The following is a 19,143-nucleotide window of genomic DNA, read 5'->3' on the forward strand; positions in this document are numbered from 1 at the left end:
ATAATCATATACGGTAATGGAAGTAGTGACTGAGTATGCTTGTGCGCACACACACTTCACTGCGACAAACAAGAACAATCCCCATAGCACTAGTTAGCTATCAGTGAACATACACCATGTTACAGAAAAAATGTACAATCAACAAGCAAGTAAACAGATGTATTAAGGGCATCATGCGCATATTGAGCCATGAACAGACATGGGATTCTTCCGTAAATTTACGGAATTCCGTAAATTTTTAGGCTCCAGGGATCATTCTTGAGATTCGTGCAAATCCGCTGAGAAAATTTTGGGGTATATGTAGTTATAGACCCAAGTTTTTCGGCCGGTACGCTGATCGCGACGCTCCATTCCATACTATTCTTGAACGGTTGGTTCCTAAAACGGTCAGACTGTTGCTGGTCGATCCGTATGGGAACGCGCTCTTTGTCTCCTACAGTCACCGTTTCAACGTAGCTATCGGGGATTTAGTATAAGCATACCGTATGAGAATGATTCGGCGCCATTTTTACATCGCTTCGAGCCACCTGCCAAAATGATGAGGAAGCTAAAGCGAGACGAAACCGTTCTAGCCCGGGAAATTGACCAGCAGAAGTACAAGAAAAATCTCTGGAGATTCGACTGGCTCGATGAAGTTGTATCATTGAGCTGGAAATACGAGAAAGGCCAGAAGACACAAGACGTGAAACTGAAAGTTGGCGATGCTTTTGCTAAAATCAACTTGCCGGGAAAAGCTCAGTGCACTTTGTGCAACGATGTTAATGTTATCAACTACGGCTCCAGGGGAAAGACTGCCCTCAAAAGCCACTTGAAAAGCAACAAGCACCTGACTATCCTGAAAACCCAGTCGGGTAATCAGTCACTGGGGTCGTTTGGCACCGACAAGGTAAGAACATTGAAACCACACCGTCACACGCCACCCCCCCCCCCCCCCCCCTCTCTCTCTCTCTCTCTCTCTCTCTCTCTCTCTCTCTCTCTCTCTCTCTCTCTCTCTCTCTCTCTCTCTCTCTCTCTCTCTCTCTCTCTCTCTTCTCCTTATTTTGAGTCTTAGCGTAAAATTAATTTGAGAAACATGGGAAGGAAGAGAAGGGGGGGGGGGGGGGGGGGGGGCTATGATTAAGCTGAAATATGCATTTCAGGGCCATTCTTGTGTGTCTAAAACACTAAAAACCTTCAGCTTCTGGGGGCTTTGCCCCCAGACCCCGACCAGGGGCATCGCCCCTGGACCCTACTGGGGGCCTTCTGCGGCCCCCAGACCCCCACCTTCTTTTTCCTTAATTATCACTTTTTCTGAATCCCATGTCTGCATGAAATCTGGTACACTTTCAGACATAATTCCACTCATTAGAAAGCCATTTCTGTAGCACAACAGGAAAACGACAAATGGTTGAGAGTTTGAATTACGAGTGCCACTACCATCAAAAGAGTGCAAATAGTTCTGTTTTGCACAGTATAATTCCCCAGAGTCAAGCGCATAATTATAATCATAGTACAGATTCTAACTGTGAACTGAAAGTGGTTTTACGGCTTTGTGGCTTTCTAATCTAGTCAAGCACTTATACAAGAACATCAGGATGAAGGTATCAGTACCAATAATTCAGATAACAATTAATACATAATATATGCCTTGATTGCCCATACTGGCGCCTTGAGTAAAACCTTCAATAGGGTCCCCACTGGTTTTTAGAAACAAAATTCCATGACTTTTCCATGACTTTCCATGAGCCTCAATAACATTTTCCATGACTAGATCCACAGGTCGCCATTTCCGAACACGCACACTTTTTACGTCTTGTCACTGCCAGTTTTGACACTGGCTTGCTTTGCACTGAATTTGAGTCAGTTTCTACGCAGTGTCTCTTCGACAAGCAAGTCAAGCATTTGCTACGCAGTCAGATTATCGGTAATGTTTGCTGGTCCTGTCATTTCACTAAACTGGACCAGCCACTGTTTGTATCCATCTGCACTTTCGTAAATTCCGTTTCGTAACCGTCACTGTGACTTGACGAACTGTCATTTTTTCACCGCGATACACAGTTCATTGCGAAGATCTTCCTCGGTAATTCGTTCCAATTCCGCATACTTTTTGTTGTCAAGAAACAACTCGAAAGAAAGTTTCAAACTCATCATCCTCCATCTTGCTTGTCGAAGCGCTAAAGTACTTTATCGATGCAAAAACAAAAGCAGAAAACTTCGACAAAACCGACTCAAATGCAACGCAGACGACACGACGACGAGATAACGAAAGGAAGTGAGCCTTGCTTTGGCTCAAGTGCCGTTAAAAATACCATTATTCTCGTATGCAAATACGAACGAGAAGTTGTCATACGAACAAGCTGCTGGCTGGCAAAGGGGGGGGGGGGGGGGGGGGGGGAATGGCTGGGCAACGAAAATCGCCGCTGGCGTGCTAAATGTTAATTTTTCTTTCTTTCTTATTTTTGTTAAATTCCATGACTTTCCATGACTTGAATTGAAATTCCATGACTTTCCAGGCCTGGAAAATTAAAAATCAAATTCCATGACTTTCCAGGTTTTCCATGACCTGTACGAACCCTGCTTCAATCACTGATAATTAAAGTGTTAACAGTTTTTGCATGCAGTCATAATAAAAGCCTTCTTCATTTACTGATTGCTCAGAACTTCCCAGGCATTCATAAAAATGGTGGGACTCAAAACACATCAAACAAATGCATGAGAAGAAATACAAACACAAATGCATTATGGAAAGCAGGGATTAACTTCATATCAAAAAAGAAAATATTAATACAAGGAGCCGTTTTAACTTGCAGTTTCATTCAAATGTCACTCCCCCATTGCACTTTCAGTTTCACAACATGCAGCATTGCTTCAATGAATAGTAAAGTCAGAAGCACAAATACCTTTTGGTTCAAATCACAACTATTTAAGAACCACTCAATGTATCTTTCACATTGTTGCAGCCCCTGCATAGATCTGCATGCAGTTCAGTATCAATTGTCACAATTCAAACTCACCATGGGATACATACATGTATGAAGCTGTTCATTGTTGATCTCACTAACAATGCTATAAATTCTAAACAAGAACCACAAGAAATGCCAAAATTCTCTGCAAAGCAGAGACATCTTCCTTCCTAAAACTTGACTTGCAAGTTACACTCTATTATGTAATTCTATGTGTCCATGCCTATTTCTGATGAAAAATTGACCAATCCTGGTGACCAAGGAACATTGCATAAAATAGATGGACATCACCAACGAAGTGAGTGGTGAAAAAATCCTGTGCAAACGCAAATATGACAAAGAGCTGTGCTTAATAAATTTTAATTGCAAAACGAGTTGTGTGTATGTGCAGCACCATGCTGCATGGATCTCTGGAACTAGAAAAATAGGGTGGCCATACAGATTAATGTGCCGTTCAACCATACTTACTTATTTAGTGGTGGTAGTGTTCTTCTGTTTTTTGGTTTGTTTGTTTGATTGTTTTGTGCCGTATCAGTTATTCAGTATGCAAAAATACACTGGCACACTAAACAAACTCTGTGACGCCATTCCAGACTTAAAGTCATGTGTGTGTGTGACGTACACTGAACCTGTTTACCTTCCCATCAACTGCTGAGGATATACTCCTTCAGCGTCAAACTCAGCCCATTACCTCACCAATATTCACTGCTACCTAGAATGGTAGAAGAGGTCTATCAGGCCTGCATAAAGTTTCCCAAACTGCCAGCATTGCTGCAAACTTTTCTAACAAAATACCACCTTATACATTTAAAAGTCAGTTGGAATGGACTTTGTGTTTCTTTCTTGTTGCTCTTGTTATGATGCAACAAGATGATGAAGAGGCAGATGGCTGTGGGCACCATCTGAGATGAACGTGTGGAAGTGGAGCTGGTTGTTGGGATGTAAGCGCAGTCCAGATAAGCACAGGCAAACAAGTCAGACTCGGTCAGCGCAAGGAATTCTGCACAAGTCACATCCATGTAACCCCAGTGAAGGCTGATTTTGCTTCATGTGCTGTCTCATGTCTGCCACACAAGACTCAGATCACTGGACACTGGAGTGCCTCTGACACTGACACTGACATTCAGAGTTGCAACACAGACCATAATTATGACGTGACTGCTACCGCAACTAGTGACCAGAAGAAAGGATGTGAGACATATAATACACTGTCTTGTTCAATGGAGTGCCACTGCCAAAGGTTGAGTAAGATTGGTGAGTCTTGCACACAGTCCATGCCTTGTTGAGTTACATGTTGCAACTGTCACATGTGCCAGTAATCTGAATAAGACTGGTGAGACTTGCATTCAACGCATGTCATGTCAAGTTACAACTTACATGGTGCCACAACCGCATGTACCAGTGGTCTGAGTAAGAATGCTGAGACTTGCACACACTCCATGTCTTGTCGAGTTAAATTGTGCAACTGACACACGTGCCAGTGATCTGAGTAAGAATGGCAAGACTGGCACACAGTCCATGCCTTGTTGAGTTACGTAGTGCCAGTACCAGTGACTTGAGTAAGGGTGGTTGCGGCACTTTCAATCTCTGTGTTGGATGGTGTGGTGTTGATGGCCGTCAAGCTTTGTGTGGCTGGGAAGAGCTTTTGTTGGACGCTCTGAATGTAGTGCTGCACAGAACAACAACACACATGTTTTGTAAATACACTTGTACACATATTTAGTTATTTGGTAAATGGCAAGACTGTCTGCTTATGCACACAAGTCCACAAAGGAAAGACTTGTCCCAGCTACAATCATCTGCCCAAGGGGATATGATACCTCTAAATATTTTGAAGAGGTGGAACACTATTATTAATGATAGACACATTCAATATCAATCTATAAGGATGTACACAAATCTTGTACATATATACACACACCCATCTTCGTAAATTGTTTTTTAAAAACACAGATACAAACACTACCACAATTCAAGTGTTCTAAGCTACAATATCAACATACTGATGGTTCCTTACAACTGTTAAACCACAGAATTAGCAAATTTTTCTGACTCTGAATCATATATAGTATTTATATGCAATGGTGAGGAGCTGGACTTGCTTTGAGCAAACTAAAAATATAAAAGACTCAGCCAGCGACTCATCCCTGCATGACATTTAACAACCCGCAATGACTCATAGCACATGGTTTCAAACAGGAAACGTCCATGTACTACTGTGGAACAACCCTCCCCCCCCCCCCCCCCTGCTTTAAGGGGAGACAGGGTAGGCAAACACTTTTTTTTTTTCTTTTTGAAACAGAGTACTGCTTGTTTGATTTTTGCAAGCATAATAACTTAATTAAGGGAAACCATTTTAAATTTTGAGTGAAAAGCAAATTTTTTTGGTTTTATTCACCAAAAACCGAGAAAAACATCATAAAATGTGCTCATTTTCAAAATGTTGCAGTTTGTGAACCAGTGCATGTTTTGATCCAATTTTTCTTCTTTGCAGCGATATGTGTGTGTTTAATAATTCTGTGCATGGAAAATGAATTCAAAGCAAAATATGTTTTTGATTTAGCATTTTCAGTTATTGGTTCAGTCCGGATAAGAAATTATGAATCGGTACCAAACTGTCAGACTCATAAAATCACAACCAATGCACTGAACTCTTATTCCATGCACAGAACTGATGCTGTACGACTCATAAACAACATATACAAAAACTGAACAAATCCATCAAACCTGTCAAAAGTTGCAACATTTTAATTGTAGCGTTTTGTCTGAAAATTACATTCAGAGAAAACGGCATTTTAAAGATTCGAACAAGTACATAAAAAAACAAGTAGCACAGTGCACCCTGAATTTATATGTTTTTATCAGAATGACCACTTTACTATGTAGGGAAAAGGATTTGACAATCAAATTATCAGGATTTTTTTTATATACATCATATGAAAACAACCATCTTTGTTTGTACCGATATGAAAACATGAATCAGAACCAAACTGTCAGACTCATAAAAACCCAACCAATGCACTTAACTCTTATTCCATACACAAAACTGACGCTTTACAAATCATAAACAACATAAACAAAAATGAAACAAATCCATCAAGCCATTCAAAAGTTGCAACATTTTAATTACAGATGTTTGTCTCAAAATTACATTCAGAGAAAACAGCATTTGAAAGATTCCAACCAGTACCTCAAACTAGTAGCACAGTGCAGCCTGAATTGATATGTTTTTATAAGAATAACCACTTTACTATGATGGGGAAATGATTTGACGATCAAATTATCCAGACTTTTTTTTTAACATCATTTGAAAACTCATCTATGTTAGTGCAGATATGAATCAAAACGAAACTGTCGGACTCATAAAAACACAAGGAATCCGCTGTATTCTTATTCCATGCACAGAAATGGTGCTTCACAAATCATAAAGAACATATACAAAATTGGAACAAATCCATCTAGCCATTCAAAAGTTACAACATTTTAATTACATGTACCACATTTTGTCTCAAATTACATGTAGAGAAAACAGCATGTAAAAGAGTCTCACTAGTACCTCGGTAAACTAGTACCACAGTAGAGCTTGAATTAATGGGGTGGTTTTTTTTAACCAGAATAACACTTTAACTATGAAGGGGAAATGATTTGATAATCAAATTATCAGATTTTTTTGATTTAAAAAAAAATCATATGAAAACATTAAAGGCAGAGTAAGCCTCCCGTAAACCATCACAGATACGGTCAGGCTTTTACACACAGTACAAACACCATTTCATTTAAACACTCACCAATTGAGAACATCCTAGGTGCCCTCCGTAAAGAGCGAACAATTTTCAAAGAATTTATTTTTGCGTGGTTTATCTTACCCCTGAGCCATCGTGAACCCGTGTGATCCAGTTTTCCCTTTTCACAATGCAGTCGTCATAGTTAGTCATTTGAATGCGACTCGACGTGAGCTTATCTACAATAGCACGTTTTTTGTATGCACGAAACAACGGCTGTGGTTCACAAGAACTCTAGCGATGGCTTTTGACTGTTGAGAGGAACGGCGATTTGCACTGATAAACCGGCCGTCGTCTGCTACGACCCTTGCGTGACCCTGCTTCCGGGCTTTTCTTTTTTTAAACTTTCACAACTTCGAATTGTTCTGATCTTGTCTTGATGAAAAACGAATTCTTTTATGATTAAAGAATGTTTGTGTAACAAGCTGTCAATTTATTATTTAGATTTTAAAAGTTAGGTCTAGCGCAATAACGAGGCGCCGTTGTTGTTAACGAACAAGTCTACGAAAATAAATTCTTTGAAAATGTCTCACGCTCGACAGAAAGCAGCCAGGATGTTCCCGTTCGGTGAGCGTTCAAATGGAAGTATGCTTGTACTGTATTTAGACGCTCGGGGAGCTCTGTGATGGTTTACGGGAGGCTTACTGTGCCTTTAAAAAAGTCAATTATCTGTGTTTGTGCTGATATGAAAATATTGATCAGAACCAAACTGTCAGACTCATAAAAACCCAACGGATGCACTGATTTCTTATTCCATTGCATAGAAATGATGCTTCACAAATCATCAACAACATTACATAATTATATATATATACACAAATGGAACAAAGCTATCAAGCCATTCAAAAGTTGCAACATTTTAATTACAGTATTTCTGTGCTCAATCCTAACACTGCAACAAATTTCTGTAAAGCTGAATGTCCCTTTCCATGTACCAACATGGTCATACGCGGATTATTTTAAATGCAACTTTACCACCCGAAGCGTTGCAAACACCAGGAGAAGAGTAAACAACTGCAGACTTGAATGGACACTCATATGCACTCCAGATGCAGGGCCTGTGCAAATCCTTGGGCTGATGCATCACCTTCTTTCATAATCAAACTGCTGTCAGACAAGCATTCAGTACAGGATATAGACCTTTCAGCAATAGATTGAGCTGATCAATGTTGACAAAAGCCCAACACATGTCAGCGGAGTGACGTTGCACAGTACCAGTATCCATATCTGCTTGTGATGGGTCAGAAGATGGCAAAGTATCTGTATCTTCTTATGGTTGGTCAGAAGATGGCAAAGCTGATGTTTATGCTGTGGAAGAGGGTGGTTTAGCAAACTTTTCCATCAGGTCAATCTTTCTCCTCGCTGCCACCACAGGAGGACTGGCTCTCCCCTTGCTCCAACCTAATAAATACACAAACACTGATTTAATATTTGATACAACTGTCCATGGTTTTTGTTTGTAATAAGCTGCAAATTTTAAGACTCAATATAAACGTCAACAAGTGCTTGTACTTTATTTTGCAAATGACCATGTTACATGGGGTGTACCTCAACTTTTTGGCTAGGCCGGTAAATCAGAAATCCCAATCAGCCCCCAACCACTGAACCAGGCAGGTTTTCTTACAACCACCTCAGCGGCTCGTACCCACATGTCGGTTGATGAACACACACACACACACATACAAAAGACATTCATTAATTTAACAGTGACTCATACTCATTACATGTGGATTTGCACTACTTATTAATACCCAAACACACACAACTTAATGACAAAAAAGTGTATGTTTTAATATATATAATGATACATAATTGAAAATAAAAGCAGCCACGAAAAAGCAAAAGAAATCAAAGTATTCTCACCCTGTCACACACTAAACCTCACTGAAGGTTATCCCATACTATATACATACCGGCCCCTATCACAAAATTTACATGTCAAGTTTACTATGGGATTTGAGTAACCACACAATCACATACACACAGGAACTAATACTGAAACTAGCAGAATTATTTTTTTTCTTTCTTTCTTTATTTTCATATTTTTCTTTTAAAATTAATTTATTTCATCACAATTGCTATGTATTTGCTTGTTTCTTGTCTGTTGTCTGTTTTGTGCGTGTGTGTGTGTGTTCTGTGTGTGTGTATACATTTTCAGATTTCCTAAACCTAGCACTGTCTGCAGGTGATCTTTATGCTTTTGATTCATGAGTTGCATCCCCAGTCCTTTAGTTTAACTCTTTTTTTTCTTTGGTGAAGTAAATTGGATCTATTTTGTTATTCCTTAGTTAATGGAAAAGATTTGACAACAATATTGCTGTCAATGATAGGTTGGTCAGCCATGCTGGTGTAAACCAATCCTTTAGAATTAGAGAACGCTCTCTAGTAGGGTACTTATTTTCCTACGGTCAATGACCAGAAACAGAAACTGTGTCAGTCGTACATCGCTCAGATGCTGCTTCTCAGTTTGACCCCAGACAAAGAATAATGATGACATGTTACACCATAGTAAGCTCTCAAGGACTGGCCAGCGAAGAACAATAAAATAGGGGTTGTGAAGACGATATCACAGAGATGATCGAGGGGGGGGGGGGGGGGGGGTGCGGCGGCGGCATGGTCAGTAAATTGGATCAAGAAACCCGCAAAATACTTCAGACACAAACTGTTTATCATTTACCTGCAAACCCTAACACATTCTTACAACAACAACAACATAACAATGTGCAATAAATCACGTTGTCAAACAAACAAGATCGAAAAGAGAAAGAAGCAAAACCCACCTCGTCGAGTCAAGAATCTTAGAATGTCGTCTGCTTCAATACGATCATGTTGGTTCATTTCGGAGTGTTGTTACTTCCTTCTACTGTTCGCTGCTGCTGGTTCATCTTTCTCTGATATTTCTTGCCACTATGCCGAACATTTTCAATGTTAGGGTTGTTCTCCGCAGCTCAAAACTTTGAAAAATGCTGCTGAATCGGTGAAAAAGTCATGGATTTGTTGACACCGGGGGACTGATAAGTTGTCCACTGCGCTTGCGCCAAATGCCTTTGACCTACATATATTTGCATATATTAATTCCGGGGTTTCGGTTGGAACAGATTCTCTCTCTTTGTGCTTATGTCAACGGAAATTCCCCAACGGTGATGACGTCATCTTGAAGAACGGAAATTTCCATACAGTTTGAACAGCGAAGGGCCATGTCATGTGCGCACATTTACCAGCACGGAGTATCCAAAGTAGACCATTTTTTCGATTTTTTTGATAAAACACAGACAAAAACAACAAAACATCGGTTTGAAAATGGTTTTATTTACATGAATACATGTCTAAAATGAAAAAAGCAGATTATTGAATGCATTCCAGGATGTTCAAAGGTGTGAAAAATGCAACAACCCCAAAAAGGTGTATGAGACCCAAATTAACTAATTTTGCCTGCCCGGTCTCCCCTTAAAGACCTAAAAAAAAAATCTGATTAAATCAGGTCTTAAAATGAAGGTTCATTTACAGTGATGTTCCTAGGCTAAGAGGACAATAGGTCAGTTGCATCTGGACTGAAAATATGTATAGGACCAAATGTCCTGGCTCCATAAAATTGTTCAGCCAGAAGAATTATATTTCAAATAGTCAACAGGCAAGCAGTTAAAACAATGAGCGAGATAAAAATATGTATGTTCCAATAACCGAAGACCGAGGCCTGGGAACAACAACACTGCCTTTACAGATAAAAGGAAAGTAGGATCTTAAAAGGGGATAGCCAACAAATACCAGTGATATGGACAATATTACCTGCGAGATAACATCTCCATTGACCCGACGCACTTGGTACAGGTGTCTGTAGCGAGTGTGCTGAGCCTCACGTTTCTGTTGCCGTCGAAGACGCTGAAGATTGAAGCCTCTTCTGTTGTGTAATACTGTGGGTACAACGTATAAGCCATTAAAAACAGCCCAACAGCCACTTGCTGTTTTTCAGAAATCATCAGCATTTTTTATTCTATTTCCTTGCATGAAAAAGTGAGAAATAAGCCATAAAACTTATTAAAAGCAGAATGTTCTCCATGCATTCATGTTGGTCTTGTAAAACTTTTTTTTTTTTTTGTCTTCTGTTTACTTAGGACAATTTCTTGCAAAACAAGGCAGCTACAATCAGAAAGTTAATAAGATAACGTCAAAATAACCAAAAAGAAAAACAAGTGGCGTGAAGCCATATAAAAACATTTAGTCAGTCGGTATCAGACTAAAACATCAACACCACAAACGAGTCGTCGGCTATACTACATTCAGATAGTCTCGGCTAACCATATCTGGAAGACCGAGAAGGGTCACGCTCGTCTATGCGAAGCATGCGACCGTATAGTACTTACTGAACCTATTTTCTTTCATTCTGATATATATCTATATATTTTTGAATTCAGGAGAAGATGAGGAATACAATGCATAGTTTTATCTGCCTCTGAAAATTCGATTTTAACGACAACTTTATTGAGCAAACTAATTAACTAACGTTTTAAGTTTCCAAGCTGAAATGCAATACCATAGTTCGGACTTCGTCAAAGATTGCTTGACCCAAATTTCAATCAATTCGATCGAAAAATGAAGGTGTGACAGTGCTGCCTCAACTTTAACAAAAAGCCGGATATGACGTCATTAAATTCAAAGACATCTATCCAAAAAATTAAAAAACGTCTGAGGATATAATACCCAGGAACTCTCATGTGAAGTTTCATGAAGATCGGTCCAGTAGTTTTCTCGGAATCACTTTATACACACACACACACACACATACTCCACGACCCTTGTCTCCATTACCCATCTATGTTAAACATTTGGTCAAAACTTGACTAAATGTAACCGTCGCGATATAACCTTCGTGGTTGAAAACAACGTTAAACACCAAATAAAAAAAGAAAGAAAGACAAAATGTAAAAAAGAAAAAAGTTTCAAATAGCTTGTCCCATGTTCAGTCAATGTCTTTACCACAAATGCTTGAACATGCAGGTATTGATGTTTGCTCACCTTCTCTGTGGTCAACCCCCATGCCAGTGACCCGCCATTGCACCAAAACACCAACCAAAAAACAGAACGGCCAGCAACCCAAGATCACCCAGCTGTACCAGCACAGAGGTTCAGAGTAGTCCCCCTTGATCCTGTCCCATACATATCCCATCATGGCTGCCTGTTCGATAAAATAGTCCAAGCAGGTGACCATCAGAGCACCCCCGAGCACACTGGTGCCTAGAATTGTCAGAGTTTTCTGGAACTTCAAGCTGAGTATGGCAAACACTAGCCCCACCCCTGTCAGGACGCCAATAGGAATCCACTTAGTCTCGGGGTGCGTAACCTGCTCCACAATAATCAGCGCCCCTGCTCCTAGCGCTACACCGAAGTGAAATCCCGTTAAGAAGAGGCCGACGTATTGAATGAGCATGGTGACAAGGCCACAAAGAATGCCGGCACCGACAGCGACACCGATATTGCCTTCTGGGGGAAGTGCGTCCTCCTCCAGACAGATTGTGTAGACTAAAACAGAGGCGAAGGTGAACCCCGTCAGAAACATCACAGCCTTGAAGAACCGGTAACCTGCAACACAAGGAAGCTTTTCAGTACATGTACCTCAAACTTTTCCATACCTACAAACACTGATCTTATACATCATTAAATGTGTTCTTTGTGGAAACTTTGGGGGGGGTAATCTTGCACAAAATTATGTACTTCTTGTTTTTCATCTTGTTTTAACTATACTGAAGCTGATACATTTGTTTTTTAAGCATATTGCTTCTCCATGCATACTTTTTGTGTGTAAAGCAAGCGAGCACCTACCTTTTTTTGCTTGAAGCACAATCCAGCTAGCATTGTGGTGCGATTCTAGAGCATAGACGGCTTATTCAGAAATCTTGATTTTTTTTCTAGGGAGGTAGAGCTCACATATATATCTAAATAATGATGGCTGTATCTATATTGGTTGCTGTTCAGTGTAGCCCTTCATACAAATTTGTTCATGGTTCATAGATGTTTCATAGATGAATGCAATTCAGTAATCTAAGCACAAGTAAAGTGTGCAAATAAAGATTGTCTAAAATGAAATGGCACTGTAAAAAAAAAAACCACAAGATAGGTACTTACCAAAGAATGTGTAGAGAACACCAAACATGAAGCACATGAAGCAGATGATGGAGGCCACAATGTTGTAGTCAGTGTTGATGTAGTCACAGCGCAGACCACCATCTTCAGGCTGTGACGTGCTCATGTTGACAGTGACTGGCTGGCTGACCATGGTGACATAGAATGTTGCAGATTCTGTTGTCATTCCCTCAGCCATTGTGGACCAAGAGCTGGTGTCCAGTCACTCACACGCAGGACCAGCGACGCAGATGAACTATGCCTTGGTAGTTGGTGTGTCTACTTGCCACATCTGAAACAAAAATGTTCATAGTGTTCATAAGATTCGGTTTCAGGCCTATTCAAAGCTCTAGAGATCATTCCTCAAGGTCCCCAAATTGCATTAATTTTGCCGTGTGTGTGTGCGCGCGTGTGCGTATGTGTGTGTGCAAGCGTGCGTGCATGCATGTGTGTGTGTGTGCATGGTCTCAGGCTTTTCTTCTTCTTACAAGTTCATGATAGAATGCCTGTAGGTGGTCTATGTTATCTTCACAAACACAACACACAGCAACCTGCTCTGTAAGCAACAAAAAGATTTAGGATGCTAAAAAGCAAGCAACATCTGCTCCACAGACTTGACATAAGGGCATACAAGTCAAAATGAGGCAAATGTTCACAAGGATAACATAAACTGACATTTAATCACAATATCAGAGGCATGAAACAGGTCAAGAGGGTGAGGTTGGAAGTTTGTTAGTGTTATAATCCACTCTCAAATTTTGCCAGTCATATATTTACAGTGCCAACAAAAGTACAAAACCATAGTTTTCACATTTTACAACAGCCAACATTCCTTTTCAGAGAGGTAAAAGCTCTGACTGGTACTACAAAGACTGCAAAATCCCAAGCTTTGACTGCTAGTGCTACAGCCCAGATCAAGAGATTACAGTGATCATCAAATAAGAGTTGGTGTTATTGATTAGCCTGCCAACACCAAACAGCCGCCAAAACTCTGCTTGCCAGCAAAAGCAAAGTCTTACAGCTGTGCTCAATATGATGAACAGGGATTCCGTATGAACAGGCAACATACCTGCAGACAGCTCTGGGAGGAAAAAACATCTCAGTGGCACACATATGATGCAGTATCTAATGACTCCATGATCAACAACTTTATGCAGCATATTCACTACCTTCGCAGTTTTCACGACGCCTTGCCAGGTGCTAACACCAGATGGTGAGTAGAGTTATAGTTTAAATAGCATCATACTGCAAAAGCCTTAATAATGAATCAACAGAGAAATATCTGATGAACCTTAATCTGTTCTTCAAAATGTAAACAAACTTGGCTAATATCTTGTGTGAACAGTGCTGACGACTGACCTTACACACACACACAGTGTCTTTGTTTGTTTGTTTGTTTGTTTAACGCCCAGCCGACCACGAAGGGCCATATCAGGGCGGTGCTGCTTTGACATATAACGTGCGCCACACACAAGACAGAAGTCGCAGCACAGGCTTCATGTCTCACCCAGTCACATTATTCTGACACCGGACCAACCAGTCCTAGCACTAACCCCATAATGCCAGACGCCAGACGGAGCAGCCACTAGATTGCCAATTTTAAAGTCTTAGGTATGACCCGGCCGGGGTTCGCACCCACGACCTCCCGATCACGGGGCGGACGCCTTACCACTAGGCCAACCGTGCCGGTCACACACAGTGTCATGTTCCATTCAATCTTTATACAACTCAGAACTGGAAGATCTTTTCCTCACTGCAAGTACTGTGTAAAAACATTTCCTGCATAAAGTTTAGTTTACCAGATCAAAACGACTTATAAAATATACCAGCCGAGTCCAGTTTTATTCTGCACATGATTTTAGGGGTCCTTTTTTAATTCAACCACACCCAGTACTTCATGTCTGGTGTTTCTGCAACACTCATTGCAAATATGTCAGAATATGTTGAATACCACATGTGAGGTACCGACAGCAACTGCAAAAGCTCAGCACACACATGAAGTATGATGAACAGGGATAAAAGTAATTAAAGGCTGTTCACAATCAGGAAAACCTGCTCCGAGGTCAAGTGGACAAGACTTTTCCCCGGTGTTTCAATAGTTTTGCCTCATGGATTTCATGATGTTAATTTCCATCGGGCTGTTAGGGTGCTCTGGTGACACCTCAAATTTCCACCTGCAACACTGCACCAGCCTACCAATCCGGTCCTCCTCCATCAATGTCTGGAGCTACATCCTTCAATCCTTTTTTCCCAGCTTTGCCAGAAGTTCTATTACCATAGACATTAGTTGCTTGGGGGAGGGGGGGGGGAGGGACTACATAACCTCAGAGGCTCAGACATAACCTTAGTTTTCGAGAACTGACAACACTGCCAAAAACACAATTCCCAGCCACTTCCCTTGACAAGCCAAAGATGCTTCCAACAATTGCATTCGTAAACACCCTCCTTGCTGAGAAGGAGGCTGCACTCAAGAGACAGAAAGACTATATTACATCAGACAAATGCACTCAAATACCACCATGTAACATAAGGCAGAGGCATATACCCTTTCTGTCTGGTTGCTTAAAGTCAACTTCCTTCTTTTATACAATCATGTGCACAATCATGATGAACAGGGTTTTTTAAACCTACATCTTTTTTTCTCTATGTGACAGCCTGATTACTTACTGGGGGTAAAAAGTCTTTGAGTGGCATTAACAACTCATGCAATGTTGCACTTACAATCAGAATAAACAGCAGGAAGTTTATACTCCAGACAGTCAGCTGCGAAGCATACAAATCAAGATGGATACGTGACGGTTTACACGAGAAGGAAGGTGTCTTTAACCCACAGAGTATCATGAACAGATCTCACTCACTCCTTGGTACAATTGGGGGAAAAATGTCAAGAGAAGTCAACTTAGGGCTTTTGTCTTCTTCTTCTGGTTCGGCTAGTGCTTTTGTCTTATTACTGACTCAGCCATTTTTTGTGTACCCCATCAGCTACAGCCACTGTCACTTGGCTGGTGCACTGGCACCAACAGACTACATACATGAGCAGTCTACAATGCCCCCTCAGTGACAATGGAAACAGAGAACAAGTTTGCTCCAATTTTTTAGGATCAGCAAAAAATGCTCCCGTTAACAAAATGGATAAAAAAAAGAAAACAAAAACAAAACCAGCTGAAACCATTAACTAATAAAAATGTTATAAGTTGAACCCAGAGAAAACACCTAGATAGATAGGAAGGAAGAGAGAGAGAGGGAGAAAAATGAACAACCAAAAAGGACAGGCAAAATAACTTACATGCAGTGACTGCGTGAGTACAGTGACTGCGTGAGGCATTGCACACAAAGAACTGGAAGTACATGTAATGCAGAAGTCTGGAGACCACAGTTCCACTACCCACAACAGAATACCACCAGTGTGAACAAAGGGCCAACAACCACACATCTACTCCTTTCCACACCAGGAACACTCGATTCACAGGCGCATGCCTTCATCAGTTCATGTACCAGAAGCTACTTTTTGAAACATATACATCATGTATACATTAATTTTGTTATACTTCACACGAGCATTGCTGTGTTGATTAAAAATGAGAATACATTTTTTTTTTATGCATTCCCATGTACAACTTAAATCCTAAAATGAATGCAACAAGTTTCTTGAAGCAAATAAGCAGGAACTAAATAAATTGTTGCTGCAAAGTGTTGTGAAGATAAAGCCCAGAAGTTCTGTATTTCACCCAAGTAAACATTTTATTCCGTCATTTCTGAGTGTCTTACATGACTTGAGAATTAAAACAAAGCGATCCCGTGCAGGGCCTGTGGCCCGACAGACAGCGCACATAACTCGTGGTCTCTCTGACTGCTCCCGTTATCTCCCCTGCCACTTCCACGGGGCTGGCTCGCGAGTGATGAGTATGCCGACAATTACAAACATATCACACTGGGGGCAAATTTCATGGAGAGTTAACATTCAGACAGCTGTACCTTCATACACAACTCTATACGACCTTCCCATTGCCCTGGCAACTACAGCTTATTTTTTGCGTGTACCGCTCCAGCCTGGCAGCAAAAAAGAGGACCTTGGCTCACATGGTAATTCACGCAAAAGCTGCCGTGGTGGAAACTCTCTAGGGAAGTGCGTCTTAGATGTCATATGACTGTAATTTTGCAAAGTCAGCAACAATCCGGAAAAACTTGCGGAAAAACTTGAGAAACAGGAGTTTGTATGACAGGTACGCCTGTTCCTTTGTCGGTTGTCAGTTCTTCATCTCCGATTTCTCCCCACTGAGAACATTGACTGACAACAATGTCTGATGGTACTAAATTTTGTTGGACTTAGACTGTGAAAAAAACACCACAACAAGCTGATTATTTCAGTCAAGAAAGAATCCTGTAGCGTAAATAATGCATTAAATATTTGTAACCGCCTTTAAGTTTCATTCAGTAATTGTGTGAACCTAACTGCCAATCCTGTCCTTTCGTTGTCATCCTGGACCATATCCGTCGACGGGAAGTCGAGAAGGCACAAACAATGTGAATGTACACAAGTATTCTTTCCGGTTTTACTCCTATTTTTCGAAGAAGAAAAAGATTGTTCCACTCGCCAGTTTCGGTTTCAGAATGCATGGGCTCAATGTGTAGAACGAGCGCGCTCTCTCTCTCGCTCTCTCCCCCTGGTTTTTTTGGTGCCTTTTTAAAAGTTTTTTTTATTTTTTTTTTTTATTTAACGAATTTACGTGTATAAAAATATATATGATTACAGTAGTCCCTCTCTGGGCGAGGGCTGGTTGCTCGTTTGTATTGCCACAACCCTCGCAAAATGAAATTTGATCTCTCTCTCTCTCTCTCTCTCTCTCTCTCTCTCTCTCTCTCACACTCTCTTTGTAATCAACTTCCGGTGCATGTATGGTTCTTTAATATTCCGTCTGAGTGTTCACGTAGTAAGTGTTCGTTGCAACATCGGGTCGTGAGCCTAGATCAAATAATAATTCAGTCAAATAATTCAGATCAACTAACCTGACAAAGTCCATCCTTTTCTCGCTCATGAGAGTGGCAATTGTTTATCTAGCGCGATAGCCATGGTCAAGTCCCTTCTCGTGGCCTTATAGCTGCCAGATTCGGGTTCATCCGACAGGCTTAACCACACAATCTGTAACTTTTTAATGACTGTAATTCACAAATTATAATATGTAAAGGTCAAGTCCGTCTTCATTACCACAAAAATATCGGATTGTAAACTCAATACAACAGCCTTGGCCAAGTCTCATCATCTTACGATTGCCACAAGATTCAGATTAAGGCTCATCCTACTCGCTTACCAAAAAAAAAACGCCCTGAGGATGGCCCATGGGTCACTGTTTTGCCCTGAGCTGCAGATTACAGGGCAGGCCGCGTGCAGCGTGCGGCCAGACTGGCATCAGATTAATCGAGGGCACATTCCTGAGGCAAATCGGATAAACACAGCCTCCGAGGCGGCGGGCACGGTGAGCCCGCGTAACGTAAACTGACAGATGTGGGACAGATACACACACAAAAAGGCAGACAAAGCAATGGGGGAGCGCGGAACAAGGGATGCGGTACAGGTGTGCGAGCTGTCACAACTCCGCCCTACCTAGCACCGCACACGTCAGTGTCTGTGATATCGGTGCTGCAGACAGCGGCTCTCGGTCTGTCTGCCAGACGATTTGAACGGAGCCTCTTGTCCCAAGGTACATCCTAAAATCCCTAGTACACGTACAGCTTTAGCACCAGACATGGAACACAGTCAGAAACAACCATACCGTTTTCTCCATAGCTTTTACACAAAATAAGGGAAAATAGATGTCACGTTTTGGATGGGGCAGGCGGCTTGGTTGAATTAAACGAATTTGCTGAAGGGTGCCATTTCTGAGCACAAACACGTGTTTATTTTCCACAGGTGTGCAGTCATCTCTGGCATTTCCTGAAACATACACTGTCCTTTCGAAGTTTTGGGTTTCTCACATATAAATTTTTTTTTCATAAAGGTTTTCCGTACATATTCTGTTTCATTTTTGTCAATAATGTGTGATGCACAATTATAGCAATTGCCACTGACGACCGGATACCCCTCCGGATTTCATAATTTACATTTGCTAAGGATCAAGCTGGGGGTAAAAGCAGACGACCCAAATGTCCGAGTATTGCTTATGCAAAGAGTTTCGATTTACTTTTTCAAAGCTGCGCAATCTTGCATCAGTGAGAGTTATCGAAAGGTCATACGCGTCTGAGGAACATTCCCCCTTTCAAAATGGAAAACATGACACCCCACAAAAACAATTCCCCAAATAAGA

At 41.0% G+C, this 19,143-nt stretch overlaps 1 protein-coding gene and 1 long non-coding RNA gene across 4 annotated transcripts in view; both read right to left on the bottom strand.

Moving 5' to 3' along the window:
* Positions 1-1,034: 1,034 nt before the first annotated feature.
* LOC138982351 (transmembrane protein 198-like) overlaps positions 1,035-19,143 on the bottom strand; it is a 63,446-nt gene continuing 45,337 nt past the window's right edge. For 2 of the 3 annotated variants that reach the window (XM_070355603.1, XM_070355605.1), the window contains exons 2-5: positions 12,845-13,133; positions 11,738-12,301; positions 10,511-10,635; positions 1,035-4,611 (exon numbers count right to left, since the gene is read on the bottom strand). In XM_070355603.1, coding sequence (XP_070211704.1) covers positions 4,474-4,611; positions 10,511-10,635; positions 11,738-12,301; positions 12,845-13,040 — 1,023 coding nt within the window. In that variant the 5' untranslated portion in view covers positions 13,041-13,133 and the 3' untranslated portion in view covers positions 1,035-4,473. Of the gene's footprint in view, positions 4,612-10,510; positions 10,636-11,737; positions 12,302-12,844; positions 13,134-16,127; positions 16,327-19,143 lie in introns of those variants that run through there. The other variant, XM_070355604.1, reaches the window with a different exon arrangement.
* Positions 5,675-10,490, bottom strand: LOC138982352 (uncharacterized). Its single transcript, XR_011460853.1, has 2 exons — positions 9,505-10,490; positions 5,675-8,125 (listed from the first exon to the last, which is right to left on the bottom strand). It is a non-coding gene; the product is annotated as an uncharacterized lncRNA (long non-coding RNA).

This window comes from Littorina saxatilis, linkage group LG12 (assembly GCF_037325665.1).
Source record: "Littorina saxatilis isolate snail1 linkage group LG12, US_GU_Lsax_2.0, whole genome shotgun sequence".
Classification (NCBI taxonomy): Eukaryota; Metazoa; Mollusca; class Gastropoda; order Littorinimorpha; family Littorinidae; genus Littorina; species Littorina saxatilis.